Raw genomic sequence first — 18,013 nt, forward strand, 5'->3', positions numbered from 1 at the left:
TTCCAATAATTATCTATAATATATTTCACATTAAATAACATATCCGAACAGTTCGGCAAATTTACAGTATTTACAATTTTGTAATCACTTTTTTTATTTTCGTAATCTCGAATAATTGAGTTAAGAGTCAACTAAGAGGAGATCTGCGCAGGATTTCGCCTTTGTTATCCTAGAAGAAGAAAAAATCATTGCAATTGACCGCTTTTTTATAAAGGTCACTCATGTAAGAGGTCCCTGTGTGGAGAAATGATCAAATTGACGAAATTGAGATAGGGCTATGACAATTACTTTACCGAGTAAAGTAATTTTCAAATCACAGGAATGATTATGTAAAACTATTCTCTAAAAACCCACTCCTTGGGATATGTATGCAATAATCCGAATGATATTCTCAAGTTCCAATCTTATCATTTGGTTGTAACAAGTTATCTTTATGGATTTGATCATTTCGTCTCACATTTTCCTCGCCGGTAAAACCATCAAACCAAATCTTACTGAACATCCCGTTGCTTGACTCTCCTACACAAATGCAATGCAAGTGGACCACTCTTGATGCTGCGGAACAATTGTACAGCTTCGCGATGCGTGAGATCGTGAGAAACCTGTCCATTGACCGCCAGAATTTCATCGCCCGCCCGCAATCGTCCATCCTCAGCAGCCTGGCCACCGGGCAATACTGACTTAATGAAGATGCCTGTAAAAATAATTGCCAAAAATTCTTGAAATCCCATCGAACAAGCCCAAAGAACTGCGACAAGACAAAAAAATTTGCAATAAAATACCGATGCTTCCTTTAGGGCTGTCCCTTCCCCCGACTATGGTAAAGCCCAGTGATTTTTTACCAGGGCCTTTTTCAAAGACAACCGTGTGAAACGACGATACTGAACTACGTGGTCTTCGTGGGAGAGTGCAAAAATTCGAAACAGCCGGTGGTGTTCCCTCCATCGAACTGCTTTTCTCAGGTGAGATGGAGCGATTCGAGCTACTCTTCCTATCGCGATGGTGCCTCGAGTGGTGTTTTCTGAAGTGAGATCTTGGAGAACTTGCATTCTCCACAATCACCCCCTGTCCCTGCTCCATGCTGACATTCTCATAATCTACACTGCTCTCCTTCAATCTCTTCGGGGGATCAATACTCGTGTACCTGGATATGACAATATCCACTTCTCCAGGGGCATTCCCACTGCCAAGCACTTTCCTCGCCTCTCCCATGTCCAGCCCCCGGAGCCTCTTCCCATTGACTATGAGAATCTCATCCCCAATCTTCAGGGTTCCCTCCTTATCAGCAAGTCCATTGGGTACAACGTGCGCTACAAGATACCCAGGACTATTCTCCGCAGTTTTGGCGATGAAAATCCCCAGAGATTGGTCCACAGACTCCCTAGGAAGCTTCACCACCATAGTCTCAGTGGTGTAAGACCTAGACCTCACCACAGATAATCGCTTACTTCTTTTATCCTCTTTCATTCTCGATGAATCCTCCATCGTTTCTACACGCTGAATAACTTCATCATTAGTTGCTTGACTGAGACAACCCAGAGGATTCTTTTCAATTCCCAAGCACGCATTCTGCATCATCATCCTTGCATGATACTTAGATAAATCAGTGCTCGATTTTCTAACGATTGGCATCTCCAGATCTGGACATGTATCCAGGTATCCCTGTGTACCACGAGTTGAATCGGTGATGGATGACGTTGGCTTTCTCGGTGGTAGCTGAGGGGGTGATGAATCACTGGTCATGTTTGTGATCAAGCCAGAAGCTCCACTACTGCATCTATCGTCGAGGAGTGAACTCGTTGCTGAACCATTATCGAGAATACCAGAGTCATTATCGTCCTGATCTTGATCTTCGAACAGTGGATTTGTACGTAGTTCATCCAAGCCCGGTAGGGTTCCGTACGAGAAACTACGGAGTCTACGTTTATCTCTGTCTTTACCATCTCGCCTGTAGATTTTTGCGATCAACCTGTTGGTTGAGGACTTCAGGTAACGATCCTGCATCGCTCGGAATTTAGCTGCCAAGCAGCTCGATGGCGTTACAGTGTCAAACTGTGATCCCTCAGGTTGGGCCTCTGATTCTTCTGTCTCTGTCAAGTCCGATGTTCCATGGGGCTCACAGTCCTTTGACAGGTGTTTGCGTTCATGAAAACTTTTCCTCGTTATTGGGGACTCGGGCTCCTCTTTGCACCAGCATGATTTTCCTGATGGAGAAGAGCCAAAGCCCAAAAAACTGAATCTGTCGTCTAGATTCTTACGGGAAGGCACTCGTGTATTGGATTTTGATCTTCTTTTTCTCTTCGCCTGTGTCTTCTCCTCCTCAGTTATTTTTTTCAAATCAATCTCACATACCGATCTCCTGAAGTCACTCCTCATCAGGTTGCGCTTATCAAGGTCGCACATTGATCGAAAGTGAGACTTTTCGTCTTCCTCAAAGTCATCGTCCGGCAATTTGTCCTTGAAGAAACTCAGTCTGGTATTCTTGACCCTGTCCAACAGTGGATTTCTCTTCTCGCATGATCTCCTACGTTCCTCTTGAATTTTCTTCTTGTCCTTCTTGCTTGGACACTTCTCCGTTGTCACCTGGGACGTTTGTACGTTGTAGCAGTTTCTCTCTGACTCAGAGCCCGAGGACTTCCTACGTGACCACCGGACTGGAGACATGTCTGCAAAAAGAATCAACAGTCAGTAATCAGCAGTAATAAAAATTTTTAATGGAATCTAATGTCAGAAATTATCTTGGATAAAATTCAAAAGATAGAATTGTTCTAACTGTATCGGTGATGGTGAAACATTTGTGCTCATTCAAGTATGAAAATCTTGAAAAATTGGGGCAGCCAAGCGTAACTCGATTATATCCAATCTGAGAAAAGAGAATGATTCTTACACTTGAGAAATCTCATCCTCGTTGAGAATACTTCCGCGTTGATGGTTCCGTTCGGTGGCATTAAGTTAATTTTAGGAAATTATTTTCAGTTTTTTAACGACCAAAACTTTGGGTTCACACTCGCAATTCAGAAGGAGATCCGTTCGCTGGGGACGCACGCGAGCGAATGAAAAAAATGTCCAACGACAGACGGCAGACGATACGATGAGTTACACTGAGTCTTACACGGTGTGGTTTCCGTGAAGCATGACGTACATTTGTACAATCTTTTCGTGAGGTGCTTTTACGCACCGTAAAGTCACTCGCAGGATGTTGGACATCCCGTATGATTGTCATTCCTCGCGTTATGTAGTTCAGTCACTGGAGGTGAATATCGTACTTATGAATGACGAGGTTTTTTTTTTTTGAACGGGTGTAGAATGAATCAAGTGGATGGGAGGGGGATAGAGCGTAAACTCTCCTGGACTCAGAATCGAATTTCGATTCCCAGGGGGGAATCATGACATTTCGAAACTTGAGATGTTATTCATAGGATAGCATTCGATTGGTGTCTGAGTGCCAGATACGGTTTATGGGATGTACTAAACTACTTGGTGTTATTTGCATACTGGGATAAGTTGATGGATATTTTGCAATTTTCTAGTATATTTTTTTTCCTGGGAGATTTATCGACTGACTCGAGTTTTGGATAAGTTGAAAATGGAAATGTTGAAATGGTAGTTGATGGAAAAAGACATTCCACTTGGTTTCAATCTGAGAGATTAACATTTCGATATAAAATAAAATAATGAATGATCCATTCATGTTATATAAATAAGTATTACAGTCTCAGTTGCATGTTCTTCTACTTTGGTATGCATTCAAATTGCTTCAAATATGAAAAGAGAATATCTGATTTGAATTTCTTTGGCGATTCCAATTTTTTTCGAAAATTTACGGGATATTGTCATCATTTATTCCGATTGTTTTGCCTGAATATGTTTATACGCCCGTTGACTCATCCTGGGTCTCGCTTTTAGCTCTAAAAACCGCAGTTATGTGGGCACAAATTGAGATAAACAAATATTCAGAAATGTTGAGTAATCCAGTGACTTTTCCTGAGGATAATAAAAAAATCTAAATTTAGTTAATGATTGTGACTCTCACCTCTTGTTCCTGTTGTCCCGTGGAAGTGCAACGATTCACCCTCGATGTCGTCATCGCCACGCAGTGGACTAAGGCTGAGTAGTCTTGGTGCCTCGGCGTTGCCTTTAAACCAACGCATCCTGAAATAAATGAATGAACAAAAGAATCACTCTCAACTTCCCTTTCATACTGCACTTCGGTTTTTCTTTCTTTCTTAAGTTAATTGACTTCCATACGATTCACGTAACACTCCTCTTTCCGGTTATTTCAGAGGTCTGAGCGTGGAAATCAAGGTCAGAGCATTGAGAAGTCTCTCCCCTTTCTTCTGCGATTCAGAGTGCGTAACAAACGAGGTGAGTGTTACTTCATTATGAGCGATCATTATCAGTGTCTGCTGCCAAATTGAATATTTTTCATCGATAATAACGTTCATCGATAACGCTTCCGCAAACAAATATTTTTCATCTCCGGGTTATGCTGATTAATTATCAATAAGTGGAACACTTTTGTCGATGAAGAAAAAAAAATTCTGAAAGTGTTATGACTAGTTGAGAATATTTTTGAAAAAAAGTTGGCAAAATATTGAATATTCTCGCTAGGTTCACTCATTAACGCGATAATTCAGTAATTAATGAGCTCTCATTTAGCACTTAACAACTTATGCGAACGAGTTATAGTAAAAAAATCGTGGGAAAAATATTAATGAAAGTAACTCACAATCATAATTACATTCTAAAGAACCCCCTTCAAGCCTGAGAGCTGCCTTTTTCCTGTATTGAATGCATTTACCACGATCCCGTTACGCAAATTATTACGATGGGTGGCAACGATTACACTGATGTAAGTGAGATATAAAGGGAAGGTCTATCGACAGTTTTGGGTTACTTTCACCGCTGCAAGTAAAGTATGCCAGACACACTGGGCCCGATTATTCCACGGCCCCCACGTTTTCACTTTTCATCAATTATACATTTTTCGAGCACGCCGGCCGGTGTTTTAAATAAATTTAAGCATCATGGAATGTCTGATCAATGATAAAATGCCGATGGGTAGACGTATGGGAATATTGGATGGTATAAAAGTTCATGGTCGATCGATAGTGGTTTCCCTCCGAGGAATGAAATATTTTTTTCATAATTTATTGCTGGCAGCGAAGGGGAAAATATTTGTAATATCTGAAATTGTTGGAAAGCCTCGATTTTTTTGCCAGCACAATCTCCCTCATTTCACTCTTAAATATTACAAAATGCCCGGTGGGTTAAACCCCGTGAAAATACAAAATAACATGTTGACGGAATAATACGAATAATTGTACCCACCCATTGATTATTAAAAACATAATTGCCGCTAAAACCGTCTTTACTTCCTCTCAGTGAATTAAGTTTCCGGCTTTTTGCCAGCTCCTCTGCACTCTCAATTTTTTTTTAACCAACCAGTGTCTCATATCCTGTCTGACTCTAAACAATGAGAGCAGGTGTTGAGTTCACCTTGAGTCTGCAAACCCCCAATGAAACGCAGCCAAACGAACTAATAAATGACGGAGAAATAAAAAATACTCAGAATTCACTGAGGGGCTTGACCTCTCCTTGCGACACCCAACGAAGGAAAAAAAAAACCCCCATGAGTTCTGTGTCTCGGGGATTTCAACATGTCGTAGAGGCCTCGTGAGTGTATAATTTATCCCACTAGTGTTAATCACTGTGAGTATGGCAGTTGAAAAGAAGCGCATGAAGTGTTATATGCCCAGGGGCAGTCATTACGCTTAGCTTAGAGTACGGAACCTGTGGTCTCCGGCTGCACCTATATCCATACACTGGGTATAAAAAAAAAACGGTAAACAAAAGCTGAAAGATTAAAGTAGAGAGAAAAATAGATAGAATTTCCCTCGTGGATAGCATACGAGTTGGACACGCGGCATTTGGAGTTGAAGCTACGCGGAAACTTTCACCTCCAGTTAAATTCACGAGCTAGACCTCGCTGTATTGCCATTAACACTAGATATCGTAGACGTTTAAAATGAATTTGACAACTTTCACTACGTCAAATAAGTCCATGGAGAAATTAAACGATTCGAATTGATTCCCCGTCTGGTTATTCTTTCTCCTGGATTTAATTGACTGGCGATATCCAATTGGGCCTTTGATTTTTATACCAGCCACGTTTTCTGAGAGGCTATAGTCGTTAAGAATGAAAATTGCCGTGGGAGAGGAGACTAATGTCAATTCCAAGCGATCCGTTTGTGAATTTCCAACAGTAGAGAAAAAAAAATACGTATAGAAGGATAAGAACAAATGGAGAATGCCTTGGACATCTATTGCGCAAAGGGAAAATAAGCGGGAGTGTAGCTACTTTATTCATACCAGAGTAACAATAAGAAATACTCTGAATACCGTTTAACTTAATTCGATGGGGAGTAAAAAATATGAGATAAAAGTGGAGGTATAGAGTCACTGGCGAGGCTGGCACGACTTCCTGTTGCTTTCTAAGAATAATAAATTGCACTGGAGTAATAATTTGCTATTAGAATTCTATAAATAATGTGGGTCCAATTTTTTAATTCGACGGAGTCATTGCAAATATCTTCGTGATTTTTTTTTTCATCGGGGGAATGGAATCCGAGGACATCGGTTTAAGTTGAGTAATTGTAAGTTGTCTCCAATGATCTATGGTTTTTTTAACAATCTAAGAGTTGCGGTTATCGATGAAGTCTCGTGATTATATCGTAGAGCGGTTTAAAGTAAAAAAAGTCCCGTTTGAATGGGCCATAGAATTTATTTCTATGTTGATAATAACACTTGAATATTAATAAATTTCCTGCTTTCACTTTCACCCCAAATCAGTTAATCATCGACGGTTCGAATCATTTCTCGTAGACTGGCGTTGACAGTAGCAATTTTTCTCTCAGAATACATAAACAAATTCATTGCGACCTGATACAATTTTTTTTAGTCTTGAAAATTACCGCAACTATCTGTGATCTAATGATGGAGAGATGGAATGCCGGGGTATCAGTTTAATTGAGAATTGGAGTCATGGTGACTGTGAATACATTGTCGTAAATAATCTCTCATTTTCTTGGAACAGCTAAAAGTCGAGGTGAAGATAAAGTTCTCCATAATTCCGCCCACTTTCCTACTACAGTGAAATAATAACAGATGAAATTAAAGAAACTCTCATCTGAACGAACTATTTAATTTACTTCCATGTTAATAAAACCGCGGAACTAATGAATTTCGCTGTTTCAGTTTCACCTCCATTCAATTAATTTTTCTAATCACCTTCTTGAGACGTTAATATTATCAATTATTCCCAGAATAGGAAATCCCATGCTGACCATCGGCCACAGATGGTCTCCGGTAAGAATAAATTGTACTAGAGTAACCATTTGCAATCAGAATTAAATTACCTTTAAGAAAAAACATCATTAACTCTGCGATTCAATTTTTCAAGGGAAACAAATCATTGCAAATCCCTCTCCTGAATTTATTTCGGATAAATGAAATCCAAGGGCATCAGTTTAATTGGATATGGGAGTGGTATTAACTGCGAATACATTCTGGAGAATAATTTCCCATTTTATCACAAAGTCTATCGTTATTCCGTCTACTTTCCAACTGCAGTGAAATAGTCACAATTGAAATTAAAGAAACTCTCATCCGAGTGTACCATAAAATTTATTCCTTCGTTGATAAAAGCGTTGAATTAATAAATTTTCCCCTTTCACTTTCACCACCATTCAATTAATCATTAACTTATAATCATCTCCCTCGAATTGGTACTAACATTATCAATTTTATTTTCCAGTTTCATCGTGTATTATGGCGACAGCATTACAGGCGACTTTTTCATGGCTCAAGAAGATCCACTAACGTCTAGTGCCCCGAGGGGACACTTTGCACTCCATACGAGGAGAAACCCAACTAACCTAACTAACGACTGTCTCATCATTATTATATTCTTTTTTATTATGAAGTCATCTTAGTAATTTAATACTGAACCTCGACCTGTTATGAGCGTTGTGAGGAATTTTTTGAATGAAAATTTCAAGAAACGAGCGATCGTTCGAGTGGCAGTCACACAATCAAGTGAGAAACCAAGTGCATAATTATAATGGCAGCCATTAATTTTCAAGCAATTTGCAATAAATTGTTTTTTTTTTTAATCTCGTCATTCTATTTTTGAGATATAATTCGCGTGGCATGAGCGGCAAGATTCAAATCGAGTACTACCTCTGGTACAGAGAGGAGACGACACGCGAACATAGAGACCGGATCAGCTAGTTATAGCGATATGGTTGTGTTTCACTGCGGGAGCAAAAGTACCCGTGGTTTATTAAAACTTGGAGAAAATACACGTCGGGCAATTAACGTCGGAATTCCGCACTCCCCATTACGGTATGGTTACAGTGTACTTATATTTATGGATTCGGAAATATTCACGTTATATTCTGTTTCTTTAACACCAGGGAGTATGCCAGACGAGCGGTGACAAATCGTGTGGCGCTCGCTAGTTCGTCATTTTGCTTCTGATGCATTCCAGTGTAAACGAGAATTTATCTGTAATTTAACCGCAATCTCTTTCAAGGACTTCTGGGGATATTATAATTTTATATCTTTTTTTTTCCGTCGTGAGTGCATAAAATCGCTTCGTGGGAATGGGACTTTTTGCCTCGCATTGAGAACATTTCTTTGAAAGGGCCCAGAGTAAAAAAAATCTGCGGAGTTCAAGTCCATTCTCTGCGCGCAGTGAAATATTTTGACGCTAAAGTCAACCGAATTTCGGTGCAAAGGATTGAATTTAATTCGGTGATTTTTTTCCTCGTTCGGGTTTGAAAGGGTTTCTCTCCCATAAAATGCATTGACACTTTACTCGGTTCCCCGATTTTTACCCGGCTAACATGTTTTACTCGATCTATAAGGAAATTTCTTCGACCTCATCTCTCTAAGCCATATTTGCGGAACCTGCACTTACGCGGGAAAAACTAGTATCGCAGGATGTTTACTGAGTTATCTCAGAAAACTTGGAAAACCTGGGACAACCGGACACTGGTTAAGTGTCCCATTTAATCGAGGGATCGTTCGAACATGACTCAGAGAATTAAATGAAAACAGTATGGAATCCAGTGCTCCCGGGAAATTGACATATTTTCCCTTCCATAAAACTAAATAGAACTAGCCACAAGAACAAATATCATAAAAAGGTACCATAAACCAAGAGGCAGAGGATCTCAGGGATGACAGTGCCACAGGGTCAACGTCCTTGACTCCCGATCGATTTCTTGTTTCTACCGATACCTGGACTCGATAAGGGAATCGTGCCGGTGTAACCCTGAGCTACACTTTATTCATTTAAACTGAAAATTCTAGCGTTTCCTCTTGGAAATTGCACCTTTGGAAATTTCACACTTAAATCTGAGGCATCGGTAAACTGGCGAGAAACATTGGATTGTTGGAATAATTGAGTTCTTGAGAATAAAGGATTTTACGCTGGAAAATTGAGTGGAACGGCAGTATTCCATTTTATTCAATGCTAAATTTGAAAATAATATACACCTCCAGCTGTACGTGAATCAGATTTCAATACAGAATATAAATTTCATGCAATTTTCTCCGGCTTCACACGAAAGTCTGTAGGTTCAAGGGAACAATTACGCTCTGCTTCAACCTGACTTGGATACTTTCCTTGACACTTCCACTTTACATATAACTCCCCTGCGAATTTTACGCGTAACTAATGAATTATATAACAATCAAATGAACTTTCAAAAGGCTGTTATAAGTAATCTCGGGATTTCGTCATCTGCGCCCATCAATCTTAATTTCAGAATCCAGTATTATGATATAATTACGGTGGTAATCAAGATCGTAGTATGTGGGCTAATGCCAAACTAATGTCTTCGTAACACCCAATGGTATAATTGATTGCACGAACGTGGCATCATCAAAGCCATCAGTTTCCGACACGACTTGCTCTCCTCATGCCATTACAATTTTGGGGCTTTAGTCACAGTGTCACCAGGAGTCTGGACGCTGTGAAGTTGACTTCAATCTCCAATGAAACCGTTCCCGGCTGCGGTTAGATAAACTAATCCAGTCGACCTTCTCCCATTTGATTGATTGACGGGAAAATAATCTCCTCGAAATACCAGGAATTTCCTGCACCGGCTGTGGAAACCTCCCACAGGAGAAGATGAACGAAGAGAAATGGGAAAACACTAGTCATTTTTTCAATAGAAAATCTGACCCCTGTAGCAGTTCGGGTCGTACAGGTAGCGGAGGCTGTTCCCCTTTGGCTACATCATCAACACACGCTCACATAAAAACATTACCGTATATATTCGAAAGCATACTATCAAGGCCACCGAGATCCTTTTATTTAGTAGAAGCCTTTGATGAGCTACATGCCAGACATTCCATAGGTAGAATAGCCATGCTCCTGGCGTTGAGGTCTCCCATACACATTGAAAAGCCCCCGTAGAAGATGAAACCGTCCCAGGTGGCTGTAACGCCTTTTCCTCGCATAGTACATTCACTTGAGAGATTTAATACTTGTGTGCGTGCATAAAGGACGCTAACTCAAGGACGCTATCCCTTCGCCCGCGAATGTATATATAGCTTGGCTGGGTACTATGGACCCTGAAACAATATGACCGTCGGCCATCGTGAATTATCCCAGTACCAGCGCCCTCTCTTTCGCCTTTTCATCACACACTGTTCACTGGCCTTTGGGTGACCTTGGAAATAGTACGACATCGGGATAATTCATACTCTGGGGACTGTAATTGATGGGTTTGTTTTTGGTCACAGGGAAGATTCGATGGAGGACCTGGAGGGGAGTCCGGTCCGCCTGTTTGAGGGAAGAGGAAATTGGTCTCTCAGACTTTTTCACGAGTTTTGAGGGGACTTTCAGTCCCGCGTTTGCATGCGTTATGGGTTCAATTAAAAATTTCGAAAAACTTCCGAAATTAGGACATGTCATGATAATCATATGACTCAAAGGTCTTTAGAAGAATTATTCAGCTTCAGGTACAATCTCCAGAGATCATGAAAATGACGCAAGAAAGATAAACATCGGGGTATTTAGAGGTAATTTTCCTCATATATCTTTCAGCCTATTTTCAAGTCCGTCCTTTTATCACGCACTCCTCATTGACCTCTGTGTGAAGTGTGGAAATATGACATAAAGAATACTTTTCCTCTGGGTTTCGTAACATGAATTTTTCAAAATTATCGGCTGAATTACCCGTGGAAAATCGTGGAAACTTTCGGTCAATGATATTTCTACTAAAGTCACAGTATATCGCGTTATTGAGACGATTACAATAACCTCTTGTCACTCAAAGAAATTATTGGACTCTAAGTGGAACCTCAAAAGGTCGTGAACATGACGCAAAGTAGATAAACCTCGCTGCACTTAGGGTTAATTTTCGTCATATATCTTTCAGCCCATTTTCATGTTCGGGTTTTTATCACGCACTGTTCACTAACCTCGCTGCGAACTGCGGAAATATTCTGACTAAAGAATATTTTTCCTCCGAGTTCCGTAATCGATGGTTTGGTTTTGTTTATAGGAAAGATTCGAGGGGGATTAGAAGTAGATGAGACGAGGAACGAATCGTTGGGGGAGGGCGATTCATCTTTTATTCGAATCGAGATATTCTTGGAATTGAAACGGAGTAATTTTGCGAGAGGCCGGACAGGACGAAGATAATTTCACTGATTCTTATCGCAATTGGCACCTAAATCTAATCTCGCATATGAACCCCCTATCGCGGCTGTTTTATTGTGACTGCGTCAAAACAAATTGATACTGGTTATTCCCCAATGCTTGTTATTAATTATCTCACGTGGAAGGGAGCATCAATGCGGGAGTGAGAATCTATCAATGTTGGAAATTCATTACGGTACCGCTATACCACGAGTTTTGTGGGTGAATGAAAAACGAGGATTTTGATTTACCGAATCAAATGAGTGGTTCGATAATATGAAAAATCTTCCGTTACGTTACGAAATACTTTTTTACGCAGTGATGAGGCGTTATCTTCAGAAATGAGCTGGAGTCGATGCTCTGTGGAACTTATTTTTGTGTTTGAATCGGGATGTTTGTGGAATTGAGATGAAGTGATTTGGGAAAGGCAGGAGTTAAATAAAAAACCGTGTGATTCTTATCTCAAACAACAACTTAATCTCATCTTGTAATTGATGGGCGGTGGATTCTACTCAAATGTATCGTACCTCTGCGGTTATGGGGAATGGCACAAGTGGTTCATCACATCGGCTATTGTATTGAATATTCAGATGGAAGAACTCGTTGACTATCTATCAAATTCCAATCGTTTCCCAGAGTGCACTTTTTATCGAGTAAGACGTGCTGTTGAATTTATTGGGTTGACTAATACTCGAGTATCGCGTATATGATCGGTGCGCGTTATTTCAGATAATATCAGTGAAACCAATGACTTGTAGACGACCCCAATAGCTTTCCAGAGGCTTCAATACCACTCCACCATAAAGTGTTATTTTTTAGAGACAAGATTGATTCCATCGTGGTAAATTCTCATTACTGAAATAATTCACTCTTTCATCATATGCGTTTCCCAAGGCATTTCACACAGATTAGAATCGACTCTTTCGAGCCATCAGATGACACCGGAAGTCCCATGAACGATCGCGTGTACAGATTACAATCACGATCAACTCTTTTAGAATATCGGCCATTTTGTGGAGTTTCTTGGTTAGTCTTTAGATACCAGTGTTATTCTCGGCTTTCTGGTCTAACCACTTCAGGTCTCGGCGTATAATCGAGACGATGGAGCCCAATGGTTCTTTTTTACATCATTCTCCCTCTCTCTAGTTTTTTTTTTTTCTCATCGTGGAAATTCGCCGCAACTCAGCCTCTCCTGGTCAAGTGGTCTTACATCAGAAGTGTGACCAGCCCGGGGCCTTGTTTTTTCTCATGTGGTTGCGCCAGGTGTATCACCGATACGGAAGATATTATTGACGTTAATAAATTTGAGACTATTCCATTACCATCATTATCACTTGGCGTGAACTTCTACCAGCGGAACTTCAATTATTGAGCCAACCAGCCATAGCCTCAACAGCCGTGAGAGCAGGGGTGATTCCTACCGGAAATGTTTGTCTCCCATTGCGTAATGAAAATTGAAAGAGAATAATGAGATGAGAGGAATCGATACCGCCAAGTGCCCCGTGACTCTTTATGCAAATATTCGTCATTTAAAAAAACAGGATAAACTACGTTTGACATATCCTTGTACGTGACTGGGAAAATGTCAGATTATCCACATAAATTTTCCAATACAAAATTAATGGAATGTATGCCGTAGAAATGATTGTAACTCCGGTGCTTATTCCGCGAAACCCACAAGCCAATCGAGGTCAGTCCACGCCCGATTGCTCTCGCTCCAACATTTCCTACTAACATCGATCTACACGTCTCTTCCTCAAGCTCGTATCATGGAAGAACCTCAGTTGATACCAGGGCGACAGTTGTATGACTGTTTAAGGCCGAAATGACCCAGACGGCATATCTCCAGCGACAAGGACAAGGACGGATGCGCAACGTGAATACCAACTATCTCTCTTTTTTTTATTTTTAGAGAATATCCAGATGATGAGGGCCACACTGATGGCATTGTACTCCGGGATCAATGCCCGCGAGGTAACGATAAACATACCTGCTCATTTTTTTTTTGTTTTCTTTTTTTTTTTGTCCCTTTTCACCGTGTGTACCTCCATATGCCACCGCAGTTTCATGACATCGCGTGGTTAACCATTCGAGCAGCTCAAACGTGTGTTGCTCTGACACTGCTAAAAACCCATCGAGGCGTATCGTAGACCAGAGACCCCACGGGGAAGACGTATGTCACATATGTTATTTTTTTTTTATCCTGCATTCGAAAAAAAATGTACAACTGGAATTCACGCGATTCTTGTTTTAAAATTTTTCTCTCTCCACTGATAAGGGGAATTATTTACAGTCCTTTAATTATTTTGTAATGACGTTTGGTACCAGTCGCTCGCTCTCATGCGGACTTTCACTCCACGCGCTACTTAAACTTCAACAATAATTCTACGTTTTTCATTTTGCCTTCGTTTCTTCGATACCTCTCTCTCGCTTCCGCCCGCAGGTCCCTTTCAATGGTTTATTTGCTGGATTATAATAGCATCTTGCCCACAGGTTGTGTTCGATATTTATATTGCAACCTAGGTACAGAGACAAAAAGCCCCTTGGGACGTGTTCTACACAGGCTGGAAATAATTGTGGAATCCGGGCGTAACGCTGACCGATCGACCGTCTTCGTACGGTTCGGCATCACGATGCGATACTTTCACTTTGCCTGGGAGAAAAAATATGAGAGTTGCGCAGGATCGTTGTCCATGTGAATATGGGATGAACTCATTTTTTCACTTCCGAATGGATGCATTGCCTTCATCAAGTCCAAAATTTCTGTGAACAACACTCATTGTGTTGTTCATTCATTATAAATGATTTCTATGGGCGCGGAAACCGGCGAGGAATCACATAAATTACGAAAGATATTATTGAGAAGTAGAAATTGACCTTGAGGACGTCGTCACGGCAGATTAAGGGTTATTAACATCGCATCCCAGACTCTGCAAAGTGGCCCAGTTAATTTTTTTCTCCTAGTAAGTCGTAAAATAACACTAGTTAGAAACCAAGTCGACCGTTATGCCAACTCGATTCACCTAATTCGAGTAATCATTGACCGAGTGTTGGGGGGGAAAAAAATTGAAGAAATAGGAAGAGAAATAAAAAGCGGGGCAATCTTCAGCGAAAACACGTGGATGGAAACTCTTGGCCTTGCTCATGAGTCTATTGGCGTGACTGAAAGGTCATTTGGGGCCTACGCAAGTCGATGGCTGCGCGTTGGATGGCGCATAAAAGGTATTCAAAAGTGCACACTACGTCCTGGACAGAGCTGAATCATCCGCGGAATGTAACAGCGCATCCCAAGGGCCTTTGGAGGCCCAACAATGCCCTCTCGGAACCCCTTCCCCCGTCGCGGCAACCGGCGTCGCCAGGATACTCCTTTTGCGCACAGTAGCGCGAATGATTTAACATTGACAAATCAATCAGTGGTTTCGATCGAGGGATCTTTCGCTTTGTTTTTTTTATTCCTCCGATTCGTTTATCTCATTTCACTCTCGATGAATTGAAACTCTTTATCAGTGTGAACGATGAGAAAAAATCGCACGGACCGGGTTATCGCATGTGCTATCTCCCGGGGAGGGGGAGGTGGAGGAGTCTGACGAAACGAGATGTTTGTTCTTGGGATATTCCCATGCACACGCGCCTCTGTGTTTACCGGAGGCTGCGCGATTGTTTAGCGACTTACGTGTAACTTATTATTTCTTCTCTTCGTTATCTTCGGTGACTTGAGATTTTTTTCTTTCACGTGTGAGTTATATTGTGAGACGATGCCCTGAGGAGTGAGATCAAAAAGGTTTCAATTGAATCGAGGTTCCTCGCGGTGTAATTTTTGACAGAAGGAGAAAATTATTTGGTGATATTATTTTTTTGTTTAACGACTAGTTGGTAGGCTTCAAGTGATTAATTTCAGATTTTTTGTGAGTTAATTCTGTAGCACTCCGATGCGAAAAAAATGTTAATGTATTTACGCGATTTTCCAGTTAGAAAGTGGAAAGTGTGATCTATTAATAGTGATGTGACAGGCAGTTTGAACCTCTAAAAAAATTAATTTGATCGAGTTTCCGTTCCAAATTAGATGGCGAGGGCATATATTTCGAAAATATTCCGCAATCAGTGGTATCGTGTCAATCGATCAATGTCTTGGCTAGAATTTATCGCACTAAAAAGGTTTCGCAATAATCTACAATTTATCAAACCAAAAATTGAGTAAATGCTTATAAAATTGCAAAATATTTGTGAACTTTATCTAAATAACTCTTGAGTTCACATACAGCTACCCACGACTGAACATGATTTTTTCAGCTACTTCCTCATCAGTCAGTAACATGGGAACAGCCGAAAGTGCACCATACGACCGGAAAGATACCGCAGAGTCTGAATACAATCGACCTGTTATGTTTGCGTAGAATTATTGAAAAAATTATCTGTACAGTCTTGCGATCGAACACATCGTTCACTTTGAGAAATAATTGAAAATGTATCTCAGGATCGTAAGTCTCCGTTAGGCCAGGAAGAAATTATGACTTAACATGACAATGATGAGAAAAGGTTAAAACTCCCGAGGAACATGATTATAAGTTTTACAGTAAATGAAGGCACAGCTACAATAAAGTCCTATATCTTTCCACCGAAGGACAGTACAGGACTTCTGATGAAAAATAACCCGGTTAGCAGATCTCTGATAAATGATTTCAATTAATAATCGACTAATTACGAGCCATAAATGAACCTGCGAAATATTTGTACATATTTTTTTCAAACACTACAACAGAATCTCGGCAATGGGCTAATGGTTCAGATACTGGTCTCAGCATCACCCAAAATATCTCTCTCACCTCTGACGAATCAAACCCCCCTCTCCCTGAAATGTGAAGCACCTCAGTGATGAGATCCCATTTATAGGCACTACAAATGGTTTCCCATCCGTTCGATGAATTACATGCACGTAAAAATGTCCCAACAAAACTGACGATACCGGAACATTGAATAAAACAACGGTACGTCGTACGCATGCAACATTGTCCTCAGGTGTGTACTCATTCCATCAGGTATTCAAGAACAGAAAAAAAATTTACGAGTTTCCACTGGCCGTAAAACTCAGATTTTCGTGTGTAAATTTTATCGCCAGACGTGGAGAACCTTCCGGGTTTAATAACGTCATCGTTAGCGCACTGAGTAGTGTTGCATTGTAACAGGACATTGTAGCATCATCTGTTTCTAATTATTAATTATGATTGCGCATTGTTCCCGGAATTTCCCTTTTGTGGGATTATGCATGCTGCAGTTTGAGAGATGATACGGAAATAATGGGAGCGGGGAGGATGAAAAGAGGAGCATGAATAAAGACAAAAAGAGGAAAGGAAGAATGGGTTTATAAGGTGGATTGGGTGGTGGGGGTGGGGGAGGGGTGAGGCGAGAGGGAAGTTGTCTGAAGCCCAGCAATTGAGTGGATGAAGAATAGTCTGTGCTTGTTCTTCGGTTATAGTATGCGATTTTTTTCTTCCCAGGCAGAAATTATGTTGTGCCTTTCTTTTACTCGCAACGTCTGGAGGTCAATTAAATCTGATATAATCGTATCATCAATCTTGATCAATTTTTCAACGTTATGCCTAATAATGTCGTACCCTAAAGTATTACGTTTTCTTGAATATCTCAGTCAACACTCACCTGACACCTGAATTGATAATGTCAACGAATCGACGTCATTGTTATTTTTCCACCGGTAGCTCAGCGACGTTTCCTATGAAGTTGTACTCGTCTTATTAATCCAGACGTCGTTCAGCTTTGGATATCTCTTTCCCTCGATTCGTTTTTTTTACACAGGCCAAACACTTTCGAAAAGTAAGAGGAAAAAGTCAGGTGACGGTAGATCAGGAGAGGTTGAAAGACAAAAACACTGAGTCGATGTGCGCTTCGAACGAACGTGCCTCAACGACTGAATGTCTCTCCCAACCTTTCCACCGGTGTTGCTTCCCTCTCGCCTGTCGCCCCTTCTCCCTCCCTCACCCCCTGCCGTGCGCCAGTCGAACCGGGGGACCCGATTTCTTCTCCCCCCCGCCCCCGCGTAAGCCAATGCGCACGGGGCGCTTTAAAAAGTCGAAAAAAGAGAGCGAGAGAGAGAATAATGTTGAGCTGACACTGAAAAACTCACTTGAGTTTTTTATTGCACCTCTTTGCTGTTTTCTTCCGGGTTAAAAAATACTACGAGGTACGTAAAATCGCTCAATTAAGCTATAACCGTAAATATTTTAGTGGAAGAGTTGAAGTTTTGAGTCATTAAAAGCGATATTTTTGGGGAAACTTCGA

At 40.8% G+C, this 18,013-nt stretch overlaps 1 protein-coding gene across 3 annotated transcripts; it reads right to left on the bottom strand.

Annotated features, from left to right (window-relative positions):
- LOC135164286 (multiple PDZ domain protein-like) lies at positions 1-17,659 on the bottom strand. 3 transcript variants are annotated; one of them, XM_064124492.1, is made up of 5 exons: positions 17,375-17,659; positions 4,034-4,152; positions 783-2,666; positions 496-694; positions 1-169 (listed from the first exon to the last, which is right to left on the bottom strand). In XM_064124492.1, exons 2-5 carry the CDS (start codon positions 4,149-4,151, stop codon positions 121-123), a joined length of 2,250 nt encoding a protein of 749 aa, XP_063980562.1. In that variant the 5' UTR covers position 4,152; positions 17,375-17,659; the 3' UTR covers positions 1-120. The 3 variants fall into 3 exon arrangements, with proteins under 3 accessions (XP_063980562.1, XP_063980565.1, XP_063980564.1); XM_064124495.1 differs by lacking the exon at positions 4,034-4,152; XM_064124494.1 differs by lacking the exons at positions 4,034-4,152; positions 17,375-17,659 and adding an exon at positions 2,888-3,064.
- Between the last annotated feature and the right edge of the window lie 354 nt (positions 17,660-18,013).

The sequence above is a fragment of the Diachasmimorpha longicaudata genome, chromosome 7 (assembly GCF_034640455.1).
Source record: "Diachasmimorpha longicaudata isolate KC_UGA_2023 chromosome 7, iyDiaLong2, whole genome shotgun sequence".
Classification (NCBI taxonomy): domain Eukaryota; kingdom Metazoa; phylum Arthropoda; class Insecta; order Hymenoptera; family Braconidae; genus Diachasmimorpha; species Diachasmimorpha longicaudata.